A 15141-nucleotide genomic window follows, 5' to 3' on the forward strand; every position below is an offset into this window, starting at 1 on the left:
ATCTTTTGTTTTCAACGTACGCGTTCAACCGTTTTTCCAATCAATGTGTGTGACGAGTGTACACCGAGAGCGTGTAATGAAGCACAGAAATGAATTTATCACCCGTGTAATCACGCAATTCGCCCAGAAAAATCCGTGGAGTCTACAGTTGCTGTTCAAGGAAGACTGACTGAGTGACTGTAGTTGCGTGTTTGTGACCATATTGTGCTGTGTGCTGGTCATCAATCCGGGTGAGTCGAGAACCCGTATGCAGCAATACTGAGCACTCTTCTCCACGAAGTGACAGTATATTTTTGGATTTTTTATTAATTTTAATTGTTTCTTCGTTGATAAACTGCAATGTATCTCTCCTAGCCACACTTTAATTTGCTGTTTGTAATTTTTATTTCATGTGTGTATTTCACTTATTTTTTATTTATATATAAATAAATAAATTCATACCGCAAATAGTGCCTTTTTGCTACGAACATGCCCCCCCCCCCCCCCCCCCCCCCCCCCCCTCCGGCGCCAACAACCAATGGGGCCCCCCCCTGCAAAAAATTCTGCGGACGCCCTTGCGTGTGGTGTCAATGAGACGCCACCAAACGCCTCGAAATGTCCGTCACTGGACCTTCAGGAAAATAATTTGAAATTTGTCATAGACGTCGCATCAGGGACTTTGCTCCCGAGACCAACCACGCACCAATCACGCAAGACATCACGCACCACGTGCATCGATCTGGAATTCAGTGTTTACGCCGATTCAGTGTTTACGCCGATATGCACGCATTTTTTTTTCTCCCTTACTACAAGCCGTCCGCAGAAGTTGCGTGGAGGCAACTCCAAACGAACACCTTCCCCAACCCCGCGATATATGCCCGCATATACCCGGGGGTCTACTCCCCTTCCTGTAAAATGTGTGGCCAACATGCCACTCTATCCCACATACTCTGGGCTTGCCCTCGGGACTACCCCCCTAGAGGCTTGCAGCTCTCGAATCCAGACCAGTGGGAGGCCGCATTGCTCAGCTCCGACTCGGACACACAGATCCGGGTTGTGACAAGAGCCCTAGAAGTCGCCGAACGCCACGGGCTCATGGCCACTTGATGGGGCTATAACCCCACACCGTCAGATACATCTGTCGACGAAAATAAAGTTTATCCTCCTCCTCCTCCCTTACTACAAGGAATGCACTATCGGTTTGCCAGAAAAGGAGACGACACACAGTAAACGCTCATAAACCCACCATCACAAAAAACTTCACCAAACTGGTTAGGCACTGCGTCGTCAATACTTGAATTATTTCAAGAACGAGCTAGCGCTCAGCGCCTGGAGTAACTCATCGACGAGCGCAGTGACGTCACCAAACGGATGACGGGTTACCGAGATATGTGAGACAGTTACTGCGTAATTTCCTTTCCTCAAATACAATTTCCATTTTCTTCATTACTGTCCCTCTTTCTTTTTCTTCTTTCACTCCCACTTCCTCCCTTCCTCTACAATCGGATGACGGGTGTGCACCGAGATATGTGAAACAGTTACTGCGTAATTTCCTTTCCTCGAATACAATTTTCATTTTCTTCATTAGGGCCCCTTTCTTCTTTCACTCCAACTTCCTCCCTTCCTCTACAGACGGATGACGGGTGTCCACCGAGATATGTGAGACAGTGACAGTTACTGCGTAATTTCCTTTCCTCGAATACAATTTTCATTTTCTTCATTACGGCCCCTCTTTCTTCTTTCACTCCCACTTCCTCCCTTCCTGTGCGGTGCGGTTCGGGTGTGCACCGAGATGACAGAGAATTACAGCGCCATTTCCTTTCCTCAAAAAGCGTTGTGTTTAAAGGTGTTTCCAACCGGCAAAGCATCGCGCCGAACGGGTGGTGGCGTTCCGTGGTGGTGGTGGTAGCGGTTTATTTTAAAAGAAAAAAGAAAAAAAAATTATAGCTGAGGCTTAGCTAAGGTTAAGCCTAGTCAGATGCGAAGCATATTGGTGGCTAGGCTTGGTAATACATGGCTTTCCTTGGTTGCATACTTGGCCATTTTAATACAACCACTAGAAGCCTTCGTCGTGGGGGAAGACAACGGCATGGCTACAGCGGAACGCCGACTAACCCCGAGACGCGCGTTGCCTGGATTGCCACGGAAGCCGCGTCTGCCTGCCCGGTAGAGCGAGCGTTTCACCTACACCGAGTGTGAACGCTCGTTCGAAATGCGTGGGAATGCCGCTCGAGGACATTCCGGCGTCTGTGCGATGGCATCGTCACGACGACGTCACGGTGTCACGTGGCGTGACGGCTAGGGGTCCCACGGCGACGGCGCGAGGTGGAGGCCGCCTCTCTCATCCGATGTCACGTGGTGTGACGTCACGGTGTCACGTGCTGTGACGTCACGGTGTCACGTGGTGTGACGTCAAGATGTCACGTGGTGTGACGTCTAGGGGTCCCACGCCGACGGCGTGAGTGGTAGCTCTAGCAATATGCTTCGCATAAAAAAGTGAAGCAAAAGAGAGTTGCCGGCCGCGGCAATTGCTATCTAATTTAATCTTAAGCACCCTAGCTGCAGCCGGCGGAAATGAAAGGGAAAGGGAGAGGATAGTGAGGACCTGGGCTGGTATTCTGCCCAGCATCTTTTTGGTGGGATGCTTTAAGCACCCTTGCTTGAAGCTTTTGTATACTGTAAGATAAGCGTCACTGCCAACAACTGGCACAGGACAGCTGGGGTGGTATTCTGCCGGTGTCGCCTTTTGCGACATGTCGCATATGGGCGGGGCCTAAAAAAGTGCTTACAGATGCTCGAAGAAACGGAAAAAAATTAGGAGTCACTTTGGTGACTAAAGTGGTGCAAGGCGAAAGCCTGAGTACAGCATTCTGCCACGAATGTGGTTGTGAATGATGATTCAAGTGCTGCCAGGGAATGACGCGTCCATTGGCTGTCTGCGTGTGTTACTGATGTGTGGTTAACATGTTACGCTTCGCCTGTAAGAGTGGAACGCGACAGCGTCTTGCAACGCTGCCAGGGAGTCCACAGAACGCCATCGCCAATTCGGCTGTACGCCTTGCTGCACGGTAAATTTATTTTTTGAGGAAAGGAAATGTATCTCTCTCGCATATCTGGGTGGACACCTGCACCTCGCCGTAAGGGAAAGGGGGAAGATGGGAGTGAACGAAGACGCCGTATTAGCTAGACGCGCCTTTGTTCATTCCAAAACCATTCAGCTGGCATTACGGAGTGGCTAGCGTGCTCGTATCGCACTCCGGAGACCCCGGTTCGATTCCCCAATTCGACCAATTTCGTTCTCGGTTTTATTGATTTATGCGGTCTAACTAGAAAGGTTAATTAGGCTATTTCATATTTATATTACTATATTTCTGTCTATCGTGTTCTGTCATTCACCTGTCAAATGTTGGAACTGTCTAGGATGTTCGACACAACGTATCTGAAACGAGCAACGTCGAACTGAGTGGGGAAGTGCGTGGTGGTGGAGCGAACGCGGCTTCGTACTTATCTGTTTTCTCAGCTGTGCCTTCTTGCCCGTACGCTGTTGTCGCTGCGACGCGCGTCTTTTCCTCTTTCTTCATTCTCCTCTATCTTGATTAGGCTAATTGATTAATTAAGCAATTAACTAAACTCAGTCCCACTTAGTTGGAGCATCACTGTACGATCCCTTTGATTGGTTGCATGGTTACTAGCCAAAGTACAATTGGCCCCATTTCAAATTCGCGCACTGTGACGTCACGAGCATTTCGACCAATTGAAAAGCGTGACATTTTCTGTCGACAACTCCTGCTTACAACGATGAGGCATTAAAGGCTTCCGCCTTAAAAGCCGCGGCACTTTCGTCTGCGGTGCATTCATTCACTCCGAGAAGCGACAATTTACCACTGCTGATCCACTAGCAGCAGTAGTTTCGTATCTTTTATAGCAAGAATATTTGCCATCACATGACGTCTAATGTTCAAAAAAACATTTGCAAATTTAATATAAACTCGCTTTACTTCATTTAAGTCTATAAAACACCGCGAAAAAGCTCCAAATCTATTTTTCTTTCGTTCCGGATGGTTGTGCTAGGTTTCGGCTGCGTTTCGGGCAGTTGCAGACGGTAGCAGCGTAGCTGGAGGTCCCATTAGGCTTGCGCGCTCCAGAATCGAGAGCGTATCTAAAAAACTAGGCTGAATTGCAGCTTAAACTTTATCGTCGAAGCAAGGTAAGTCATAGCGAAAAGTAACAACACCAGTAGTTGCCGGTAAACATGCCGACCGGAATCGCAAGGACAGGACTGCTGAATTGGCTGAAGCGGGCGGCTCTCGCTTGAAAGGACGTCGCCATGTTTTCACGCCAAGGGCGCAAAAGCCGCAACTGCCGATTGCGTTCGTACGCTAACGGTAGCCCGTCGCCCGCGCGAATCGCTTCAGCGCATTCCGTTGTTCGACTAAGCGTAGTAAATTGGGGCGACGTCACGATGACGTAGCAGGAAGGCGGATCCGTGTCGTCACGCCGCCGTCACCGCGGCTCGAGCCAATCAGCGAAGAGCGAATGCGACATGTCGCAAAAGGCGACACCGGGAGAATACCACCCCTGCTAGCCCTGTCGCGTTCCACTCTTAAAGGCGAAGCTTAAGCATAATTAATTAGCCGTTAATTAGCGTTTAGGCATTAGTTATTAGGCATTAAATAGTAATTAGCCCTTACTTAGTAATTAGCCATTAATTATGTTTGACATCATCCAATTGTGACGTCACCAGTGCCACAGAGGCAGTCAAAGTGGTGCAGAAAACGCTTTCGCCTCTACGCACTTTAGGCAGTCAAAGTGCCCCCTGAATTTTTTTAATTCGAGAGCATTAAAAGATTCCTTGAAGGGAAAAAAAATGTGTCGGTAATGAAATTCGCTCATTGGCTGGAGAGAATTGAAGTCACCAAACCGGATAATTCTTATTGGCTCGAGGAAGTGATGCCCTTTCCGGTAAAGGCAACAGCTCCTATGCTATTGCAATTGCCAACACATACGGTAATTAGGTGTCCCTGTGAATTGTTTTTTTCGCTCGGAAAACTTTCGTTTTGCCATTTTCGTTTGTTTTAGCGACTTCTGAATTTTGATAGGGGTGACATGGAAAAACGTCCACTTCCTATGAGATAGGCGGTCTAAATTAATCCGGAGTCCTCCACTCCGGTGTCCCTCATAGCCCTAAATACGCGTTACCACGTTATTTATCGACTTCTATCGTGTTTCTTTTTTGCTGTACGTGTATGTAAAAACTTCCTCCTTATGCCGCTATGTATCCTTATAAAACACCCGTTTGCGGAACCGTCAAATATTGTACATTATAAGCGCTATTTATCCTATTTTCGATACAAATCAATACCGCTACGTGATTTTTATTTCATGTATGACTCGCGCTGCCATTTGGAAGCATTTCGCTTTGAAGTATTGTTTACGGGATCGGTTTTGACTGGCAAACTGAACATTTGTGCAGCACGCCGGCACAAAGCTATGAAGTGGAGTGGAATGGTTTCGTGCGGATTGGAGTGAAGCAGAGAGTGCAGTAGTGTAGAGCAGAGCAGGGTAGAGCAGAGCAGAGCAAAGCAAAGCAAAGCAAAGCAGAGCAGAGTAGAGTAGAGTAGAGTAGAGTAGAGTAGAGTAGAGCAGAGCAGAGCAGAGTAGAGTAGAGTGGAGCACAGTTGAGCAGAGTAAAGCAGAGTGGAGCCGAGTAAAGCAGAGCAGAGTAGAATAGAGTAGAGCAGAGTAAAGCAGAGCAGCGTAGAGTAGAGCAGATTAAAGCAGAGCAGAGTAGAGTAGAGTGGAGCAGAGTAGAGCAGAGTAGAGTGGAGCAAAGTAAAGTAGAGTACAGTAGAGTAGAATAGAGTGGAGGAGAGTAAAGCAGAGCAGAGTAGAGTAGAGCAGAGTGAAGCAGAGCAGAGTAGAGTGGAGCATAGTAGAGCAGAGTAAAGCAGAGTACAGTATAGAGTAGAGAGGAGAAGAGTAGAGCAGAGTAGACTAGAGTGGAGTTCCGCGGTGTGTAGTGTATGGTACATTATCTTACCGTATAGCACATTATAATATAACATAACACAGTACGATGCAGTGTGGTGCAGTGCGCTAGACGCAGAGAAGCACCCGGTACAGCTGCAGTCGATGGAGCGCGGTTTTCTGGTCAATACAAATAACTCACATTACACAGGAAGCATGCATGAACAGTACTATATAATAGGCTACAGCTGGTTAATAAAGAAGAACGAGGCGTACCGTTTCAGAGCTGTTAAACCGAGATTTTCGTGTGACTGTCGCACTGGAATCTCTCGTCTTAACTCTTGCAATTAAGCAGCGTAGTACTTGCAGTTCACACGTCATTATGCCTGAGGAAGCCTAGCTCGCAACACGAAGTGCTCAAGCATCGCATCGTTAGTGGTGAGCAGCGTGAGGCTTAATAAAGGGCTAAAGAAACCTTTACAGGGCGCTCATGTTCAGGGTGGCTGCGGGTGGGTGGTGTTTCTGGAGGGTGGAGATTCCTCTCTTGGGCTGGAGGCTTCACTTCAACAGACGTCATGGGTGTGGAGTAGCACTGCTTCCGCAGTAAATCTTGTAATATCGACAGCTCATATATACAAAGTGGCAACCCGGTGACGTCCCTTCCCCCTCCTTTAGTTGATTCTTGAGGTTTCGGACTCTTTTAACGCGATAGCCTTAAAGGCCCCGGTCGCCAGAAAATCCGGCGCCGGCGTTGTGAGCTAAGAGTCACGGGCATGCATGGCTCTGACAGGTGGTCTCCTGCGAGCAACCTAGGAGGCAGGCCGGCCACCTAGGTCACGTGACCTTGCGGCGCCATCACAACCTGGCCACCTTGTTGTAGTGGACAAATGCCCATCATGGCAGGTGGCAGTTAAATTAAACATTGGTCGCTCGGGAAGAGCAACCTGGGCCACACAAGGCCCACCATTTGGAGCACCTGCCATCGCAGGGCAGCGGCCCACCGCTGCATCAGGAGTGGTACGAGGACTCACAGGGACCTATGAATGTAAAGTAGAGAATGCCTCCCTGCATATATGGGTATTATCTAGTTATGCTATCAAGTGTCCCCTTCAGTTTTTTTTATAGCTTTGATCACAACAATTAAAGTAGGATACGACTTAACAGCAGTTGGCAACAGTGGACGAAGGACCGCAGTGTTTTTTTACTCCGCTAGCAGCAGTAAATGTAATCAACGTTTTAACGTTTGACTATGTTAAGCAGTGCAGAGGCATCTCAATTCTTGAGGTTATAATTTCGTCTTATGATTATCTTCTGTTTAGGTAACAAGAAAAGCTTTAACAACCAGCGCTACTTTTTTTTTTATCGCGGACTAATTGCGTGCGCCGGTCATGAATGTGGGTGGACTTCACTGCAGGATTAAACTGAATGCGACCGTGAAATTTCCGTAAGTGAGCATTTCATGCGGACAGGGAAATCGCGAATGCGTGTTCAAACACTAAACATAACTCGAACGCTTTAGTGAAACACTGAACTGCGCTGATGGACCTGTACACGGGTAACGAAAATGCATCTTCAAGACGTCCAGCTCGAGACATATTTTCACGAGTATGATGACGTCAAGAATTGGTCCGCCGGCCAGTGCGAACTAGCCCTAGAGAATTGCAAAAATAAACCGCAGATGGCGGCTTCGTATGCAGCATTTCTGAGCAATCCAGTTGTCATGTCAGTCTCAGCTCGTCATGGCTCTGTCACATTTCCCTACGACACAGAAAGAGCGGCACGACTGAGCAATGTAAATTGAAATTGGAGCTGAAGGAGCAATGCGCCGTGTTACTGCTATGCAGTTGTAGAAGAAATAATATTAGTGCCTTCCACATGCTGCACAGCAGCCACCGCCATAAATAATGCACGCGTTTCTGAGCGGAAATGAATTCAAGAGTCCTTGCGTAACCTCTCATTAAAGGCATTTGTTAGAAGCGCTCCGTCTAGTAATGACGCGGTTGCCATCCAGATGGCAGTAGTAGTCTGAAGTTTATAAAGTCAAAGGGCTTTAGACGTTTTCGTGTATTGAGATGACCATTTCAAATTGCAGATCTGATTGGATGCTCTGGACTGCATTAGTTGAAACTGTGTAACCGCTGTATTTTGTTTTGTTATTGTGTCGGCCTAATATACATAAGAGCTCATTGCATAGTACGCTGGACATGTTTTTTTTTTGTGCCGTCGCTGGTTCGCCAATTTATTTGCGGATAATATTTAGTTATACCCTCGTTCCAGACAATGAGGTCACTGTGCGTGTTCCAGTGCACGTGCACAGTTGGTAGACTCTACCTAGAAGGGATTGAGGGAATAATAAATGGGTCCCATTTATCCGTTTCTTGAATTCATATTTCTTGTTGAAATTTTCGTATCTTTCATGTCACTGTTTCTGAGATCTTGACATGCCATATTAAGCACGGAATTGTTTTACAGTTTTTGCTCTTACTCCGTCAGAGAAATTTAGGCGTTCCAAATTATCAAACAGTTGGCGGGAAGCTGACGCGACTCTAAAGAAAAGAAATAATAAAATTACCAGCGGCAATCGTAAAGTTGCTGCGGAGGTCAGGGATTGCGCTGGAATTCACAGCGCTGGCATTCGCAGCATCTTTGGGATGGTCGTTGGTAAAAGTTTGTATAGTGGGTTCATGCTTAACTATTAAATGACGATAAAGCATATTATTACGTTTGCCATTTTCGTTTACTGGTTGAGCATCGTTTCCATTTCTTGCACCCTGCCTATATGCTTTTACTGTGGTCGAGGAAATGGGTGACTTATAAGCGTGGTTGCTTTTACACCGCATTGCCTGCTGAACACTAGATCGACGCACGTGTTTCGTGAAAATGACTGCTTTTGATTTGTTTTGAGAGTGAAGTCATCTGATGCGAAGTCGACGACGCATTAATTGCGCTTCACGACGTAGACGTTGAAGTCGCCAGCGAGCTAGGACAATTGGCGGAGGGAGCACTTTACGGTTTTTTAGGATGAACAGCGTATCGAGGCTTTTGACAGTGTCTTGTTGCGACCGTGCGCTCTTTACCCAGAGACGTCCAAGGCAGCTCGAGGTACCCGCCGGTGTTCCCCCTTTCGCACTCCTCTCCTTCTCCTCCGCGGAAGATTGCTATCAGTATACGGTACTACTAGTCGTTTTGCTGAAGGACTCTGGCATGATCTTGGAAAAAGTTATTTAGCCTTTGATTGCAGCCTAATCTGCCTGAGAATGGATTTAGGCTAGCCATAACCCCCCAAAAAAAGGGTAAGATGCATACATGTTCACGTATATAGTTCAGTAATACAGACATGCGGATTAGTTAATGTGGTAGGACTTCAGCATGAGCAGCAATTTGGACAATGACAGATAACACCGGCTCAGGAATCACCGACTTCTTGTCGCCCCGCAGAATGCGCGAAAATTCATTCGGATACAATTCAAGAACGCAGCGACAAATGCCATTGAAAGGAGGCTCTCCATCCAATGGCGTCGACGGATTTCGGTGGCCCCGAGGTTAATCCGATTAAGCCGTGGTTATTCCCCTTTCATCTGCCGCACCATTCGGTCTCGCGCTACTAGATTAAAGGGGAATAACCACGACTTCTTGAGCATCGGTCGACGCCATAGGCCGGAGGACCTTATTTGACGGGCATCTGTCGCTTCGTTCGTGAATCAGCGCGACGCTCAACAGCCGGTTTCACTCGGATAAAACGCCTTCTTTAGAAACCTTGGTAACTTTTAGTCGCATTGTAAGATATATAGGTGGCGACACAGTAGCCCGCGGCGTTGGAAGATAAAGTCATCTAGTTCCTCTAGACGCCACGAGATGACTCTTCGCTAAGCGTCCCGTTCTGGCGCGTTATTTGAACTTATTACGCAAGTAAGAACGGGCGCCTTGATGTAAAATCAGTAACTCTCGCCGGGCGTTCCCTCGTTCTGTCGTTTGTTCTCTTGATCGTTGGCTCGTTCGTTCGTCGTCGTCACTTGCGTTCGACACTGCGCGCCCGGTCTAGTGGCCGCGTAAAAAAAAAAAAAAAAAAAAGAGACGCTGGCCAAACGCAGAGAAACAAGCGCCGCACGATAGCATTGTGTTTCAATCGTGGTTTCAATTTTAACGAGACAGTTAATGTATGTTTTTATTTCTACCGCCGAAATTCCATGGCTTTAGCCTTAGAAGACGCTTTGATCGCAGGCCCGATTCGGAGGTGCGTAAGTGGTGCAGTATCTGGCCACTGGCGCCCAGTATGCTTCGCTTGTTGTGGCCTCAGCTTACACCGTGTTTTTAGGTGGGACACCCAGCATAGATGCGAATGCTGGTGCATCCGAGATATATAAGCCGGCCGCAGAGTCTACAGGACACGTCCAAAAGGGAAGCCAGATTGAAACGTAACCAGGCCGTTGCTTTGAAAACTGTACAACTGAGTTGTCGCAACGGACCGCACTAAAATTGTTCCATTTGTAAACTGTGCATAAAAGAGGGTGAAAAGCGTTGTTGCGGGTGTGAAAGCCTACGTGCAACTGCAGCTGCAATGTTCAAGAAGTTCGTAACCACACGAGATACAAATGACGAGAAGATATTTAAATGGCACAGAAATAAATCCAGTATTTTCCTGCGAATCAAGAAACGAGAATACCTTATGGTCTTTTTCAACCAGATTTCAACTCTAAGGCGAATGCTTTCTGGAAAGAACATAAAAGTGATTTTAAACCATTCCTCTAGTAGTCACAGCCATAATGAATTAAGACTACATAATTCCCTGCTCTTTGCCATTGGGTTGGTGTGAGCTTTCAGCAGTTTTTGTTTTGTGAATTTTGTTTATAGTTAACTTCATCCGGAGGCTGTTGATGAAATCAACAAAAATGGCGACAGTTTGTACTTCGGCACAACAAATGACAGCAAAGTTTATGCAGCATTCAGTTCTTGCATGGTTCGCGATATCGACAATACATAAATTAATCACGCTGAAAGTTCTTTAATTTCTCGTTTACATGCAGTTAGGTCCTTTCTACAGGAAACTTTCCCTGAAGAATGCAGGCATCAAAAGTAGTAGTATTGTACAAGGGGAGCGATAAAAATAAATTAACTAGCGCCTAATCTCTGTACTACCTGTTTTTTTCAAAGTGTTTAGAAAAATTAATGCAGGCTCGAATCATAAAATTTGCAGATAAATACAATTTACAATATAGCTTCCGTAAAAGCAGATCCTCCGAATTGGCACTCTGAACTCAAAAGGATTTATTTATTCTACAAAGCTTTCAAATCAGGGACATTGTAGCTGGAATAAGTATTATCTACTTTAAACCGTTCGATCGCATAAATCACTTGTTTGCTCCAAAAATTATAAATATATGGAATTCGAGGCATACCCTCTAGCCCTAATACTGTCATACGTGAACAGCGCACGCAAAGAGTTGTTAAAAGCGAAAATCTATCTGACTCGAGAGGCGTTACTGTGGTTGTATCTCAAGAAAGCATTCTGGGGTCCCGATTATTTAGCTTTTATGTTAATGACATTGTAAATATATGTGCAAAGCCAGAATACATAATGTATGCTGCTGGCACGACGCTGGTATTTTGAAATAGTAGTTATTAAAGGCTTGTAAATCGCATGAGTCAATCGCTAGATAATTTGAACACATAAGTTAACTTAGTTCTCTAGAAATAAATGTAGCGAAAACAAAAGCCATGATTTTTTCTGCAAGGCAGTCACCGATGCCGTTACACAGTAGTCTAACTTTTGGTCTTGCTCTTATTGAAATTGTTGATAAAGGAAAAACATTTGGCGTTTATTTAAAAAAAAATATGTCGCGGCATACTCACGTCGTAAGCGAAATAATAACACATCTGTCAAAAGCTGTAGGCATAGTGGTAAAATTTCATTTCTTTTTGCCGCCCAAAGTTGAGCTACAACTCTTTGTACTTTTTTCCAATAGACTACTTTTTCTTGTTTACGCAAACTAGTTTAAATCCACTTTAGAGAAAGGCTTTTCGCCATATAGGAGGACAACACTAGATGCTTATACCATGCTGCTTTTTAAAGAATTTTAGCGTAATACATGCCCGTTATTTCTGCTGATATAATTTAGCAGTTCGCTACAAGCAGCACATAATTACCTCTGACACAGTCATCTCAAATGGTAATTTAGAACTTACACAAATATATGCTTTACGACCAACAAGTATCTGGACAGTACATTTCTCAAGCAGGACATTCGACCAGCAAACGGTAGCATATGCTCTGCATTCTGTATTGGTCTATTTACGCCAGAACAAAATAGATATCGAAAATGTTAATAAGAATTAATTTTTGGTCATGCAAATATTGCATTCTGTTTATTTAGCTCTGTTGTAGCTACTGCATTTCGTGAATTTTATGCTGTTTATTTGGTATCAATCGATGTTCATATTTCTCTATCTTTCGTATGTTAATACCTTTAAAATTTCTACAGGACAGAGCTATGCATTGAAAATGCAATCTTAGTAACTGTGCTATGTAATAATTGCTGTCTGTATTGAAGGTGCATTGAATTTTGTATCGAATTTTTACGGCCTGAGCACCGGCAAGTGAATTAACATTCACTTTTTTGTTTCGTGTCTTTAATTTCTTATAGAAATGGAAATAAGCTAGAAATTTCGAAATGCATTTTCTTTGAATGCCCAGATAAGTTTGTGCATTCTATCGACGATATCTTCTTCATAGTCTGCTGCTTCCTTGTCTTCCGGGACCACCTGAATAACATACTGACCTATCTTCCTGCCTACAGAGCTATACACATGCAATCTACGCTACGGGGCCATGTCTTTATAAAAGCGTACTGTGTATGCATTTAAAGGGACGTGCACTGAGGACAACTGTATCTAATTATTTCTCTCACTAAGAATTGATTCATTGAGCCTTTCTGACTATGTCGACGTTTGTACTGCAGCAAAATACGTATTTATCATTGAAAATCTTCGAGCTAGTCGATTTAAATTAGTGACATCTTTACCGAAAAGCACGGTAACTTGCCTCTCAAGGTAACTTGCCACTCCAGAAATGGCTGGAAGAGAACAGTGTCCACTCTAGAGGGATACACGTAAAGCAGCAACACTTAATCGTTCCTAATTTTCCCACTGCTTTGCAGATGAGTCCGAGCTCCGGCGGCTCGCCAAGCACCTGCAGGAGGTCATCATGAAGCTCAACTCGACACTGGTGACCCTCCTGCGCCAGCGAGACCGGCAGCTGACCCGCAGGGGTCACCACTACGACCTCATAACGGCCGTTCTCCAGGCGGTTTCGCTCAAAAGACGTGAGCGACTCCCTTTTCTTACTGCCAGACGCGCGCTACACCCTAAAAAGTTGAAAAGCCCCGGGAATTTCTTCTCAGGAAGAGTAAACACCAGTCTTGAAGTTCACTCCCTTTTCCAAGAGTTGCCGCACACCTTAAGAAGCCAGAGTAAGTCGGCGGAGTAACGCCCTTTTTGCAGGAGTAAAATTACTCCCTCAGTCAGGGAGTTAAAGATAACTGCGGTCAAGGGAGGAAACGAATCGCGGAGCTGCCGGTCGGGAATGGTGGAGAGTAAGAAAAAAGTCGGATTGAACAAGATGTTACGAGCTTGCATAGTTCTCTCCTCCCCCGAACAATCGCATGTTCTATTAAAAACTCTATCACGCGATCTGGTCGTAACTTCACAGAGTGTTGCGGCTAGAGGGCTGTGCCAGCCTTGTAGCGGTGTGACATACAAGCCCGCAGAAAGGGGTTAACGACTACCTGACTGGTTAAAATTCAAGCGTTGACAGAGGCCTGAGTGGAACCTGCATGCGTGTGTGAACGGGCTATAGCCAGTGCGTGAAAGAGAGGGGTCGTGAGTGAGAGAAAGGGGCGGATGGTGACTCATGTACCTACCCGAAAGCTCAGGTGGCTATGAGTAGACGTATCTTAGTTATGAGTTCTCGGAAGGCTCACTGAAGCGGCATGGGTGTTTCTTCAAAGCGACCGCCGCCGCTACAGGCGCATCGAATGCGCCTTGGCTCTAGACTATACTGCTGCTTCGCTTTGTAGCCAGGGCGCAAGGCCGCCTCACAGTACACTCCAAACAGAAAGGAGTGAAAAGGGAGTAAATTTGACAGCATACTCTCTTTTTACTCCCATATAGGGGTATCTGTGTTTAGAGTGCAGAGTGCGGTGTGGAGACTGTGGTAAGCTTCTGCGGTGTTATCGTGGTAACCCCTAGAAACTTGCCCAAAAAGCGGTACAAAATTAACTTGTTGCCTCAGCAAGCGTTGAAGCCTGATCCAATACAATATTTTCGTACCTCTAAGCTCCTTGACCTTAATTAAGAGTGCTTAGTAATGCTGTCTGAAAGTTTCGGTTTCATAATGCCGACCATCGTGGTACCGGCGGGAATGACGTTATCCGAAAAGATCACCGTTTCCAAATTAGTGCACTTTGTATTTAATCGCCACTGCCACAATGCCACCGTGGTTAGCAAAGACGTGGAGAGGGTGGGCGTGGAAGTTCGGACGGCGCTGTCGTACTGCCGGTTTCTCTCAACGGCTCTGTAGAAGAATGAGTAACCTGATAGCGCCCGGATGTGCGCGTTCTCAGCGGCTCAGAAAATAGTCCCGGGCTTTTGCAAATTAGTCTTGTGGGAGCAAAGCTTATAACGCCCCATATTCCTTCTCGGTTTCTGATGTACTGTGTATACCCACGGATACTGGAGCGAACGTTAATCCGGTGTTGCGGACTCCCTCGGTTTTATGCGAGGCATACTAGCCGCACAACCGAGCTCTTCCTTGTTGCGCCGCACGCGGCCGCGTAGCTACCACTTGACCTACATCGGCGCACCACGTGATATGACGTCACAACAGCTGTGAAAGCTGGGGCTCAACTCCTCCGCTCGCTTGCAGACGCGCAGCCTCCACCGGCGGCCTAACTCCCGCTCCTTCCGCTAGGGGCGCTGACGTCACAACAGCTGTGAAAGCTGGGGCTCAAATCGTGCGCTCGCTTGCGGACGCGCAGCCTCCGCCGGCGGTATGCTTCGCATCCTAGGCTTATTTAAGTTCGATTTTAATTTAATTTCATTTCATTTATTGGTTTTGTTTGGCCAGTACAGAGACTGCAAACAAGGGAGAGCAAGCTAAAGGCGCCTAGTAGCGCCTGACAGAGGCTTGCCCTCCCCATA

At 46.2% G+C, this 15141-nt stretch overlaps 1 protein-coding gene across 3 annotated transcripts in view; it reads left to right on the plus strand.

Annotated features, from left to right (window-relative positions):
* LOC149358301 (uncharacterized) overlaps positions 1-15141 on the plus strand; it is a 310815-nt gene that overhangs the window by 93920 nt on the left and 201754 nt on the right. For all 3 annotated transcript variants that reach the window (XM_089570340.1, XM_089570341.1, XM_089570339.1), the window contains exon 2: positions 13101-13265. In XM_089570340.1, the coding sequence (XP_089426466.1) occupies positions 13101-13265 (165 nt within the window). The remainder of the gene's footprint in view (positions 1-13100; positions 13266-15141) is intronic.

The sequence above is a fragment of the Amblyomma mixtum genome, chromosome 2 (assembly GCF_055824585.1).
Source record: "Amblyomma mixtum isolate Tamu chromosome 2, ASM5582458v1, whole genome shotgun sequence".
Classification (NCBI taxonomy): Eukaryota; Metazoa; Arthropoda; class Arachnida; order Ixodida; family Ixodidae; genus Amblyomma; species Amblyomma mixtum.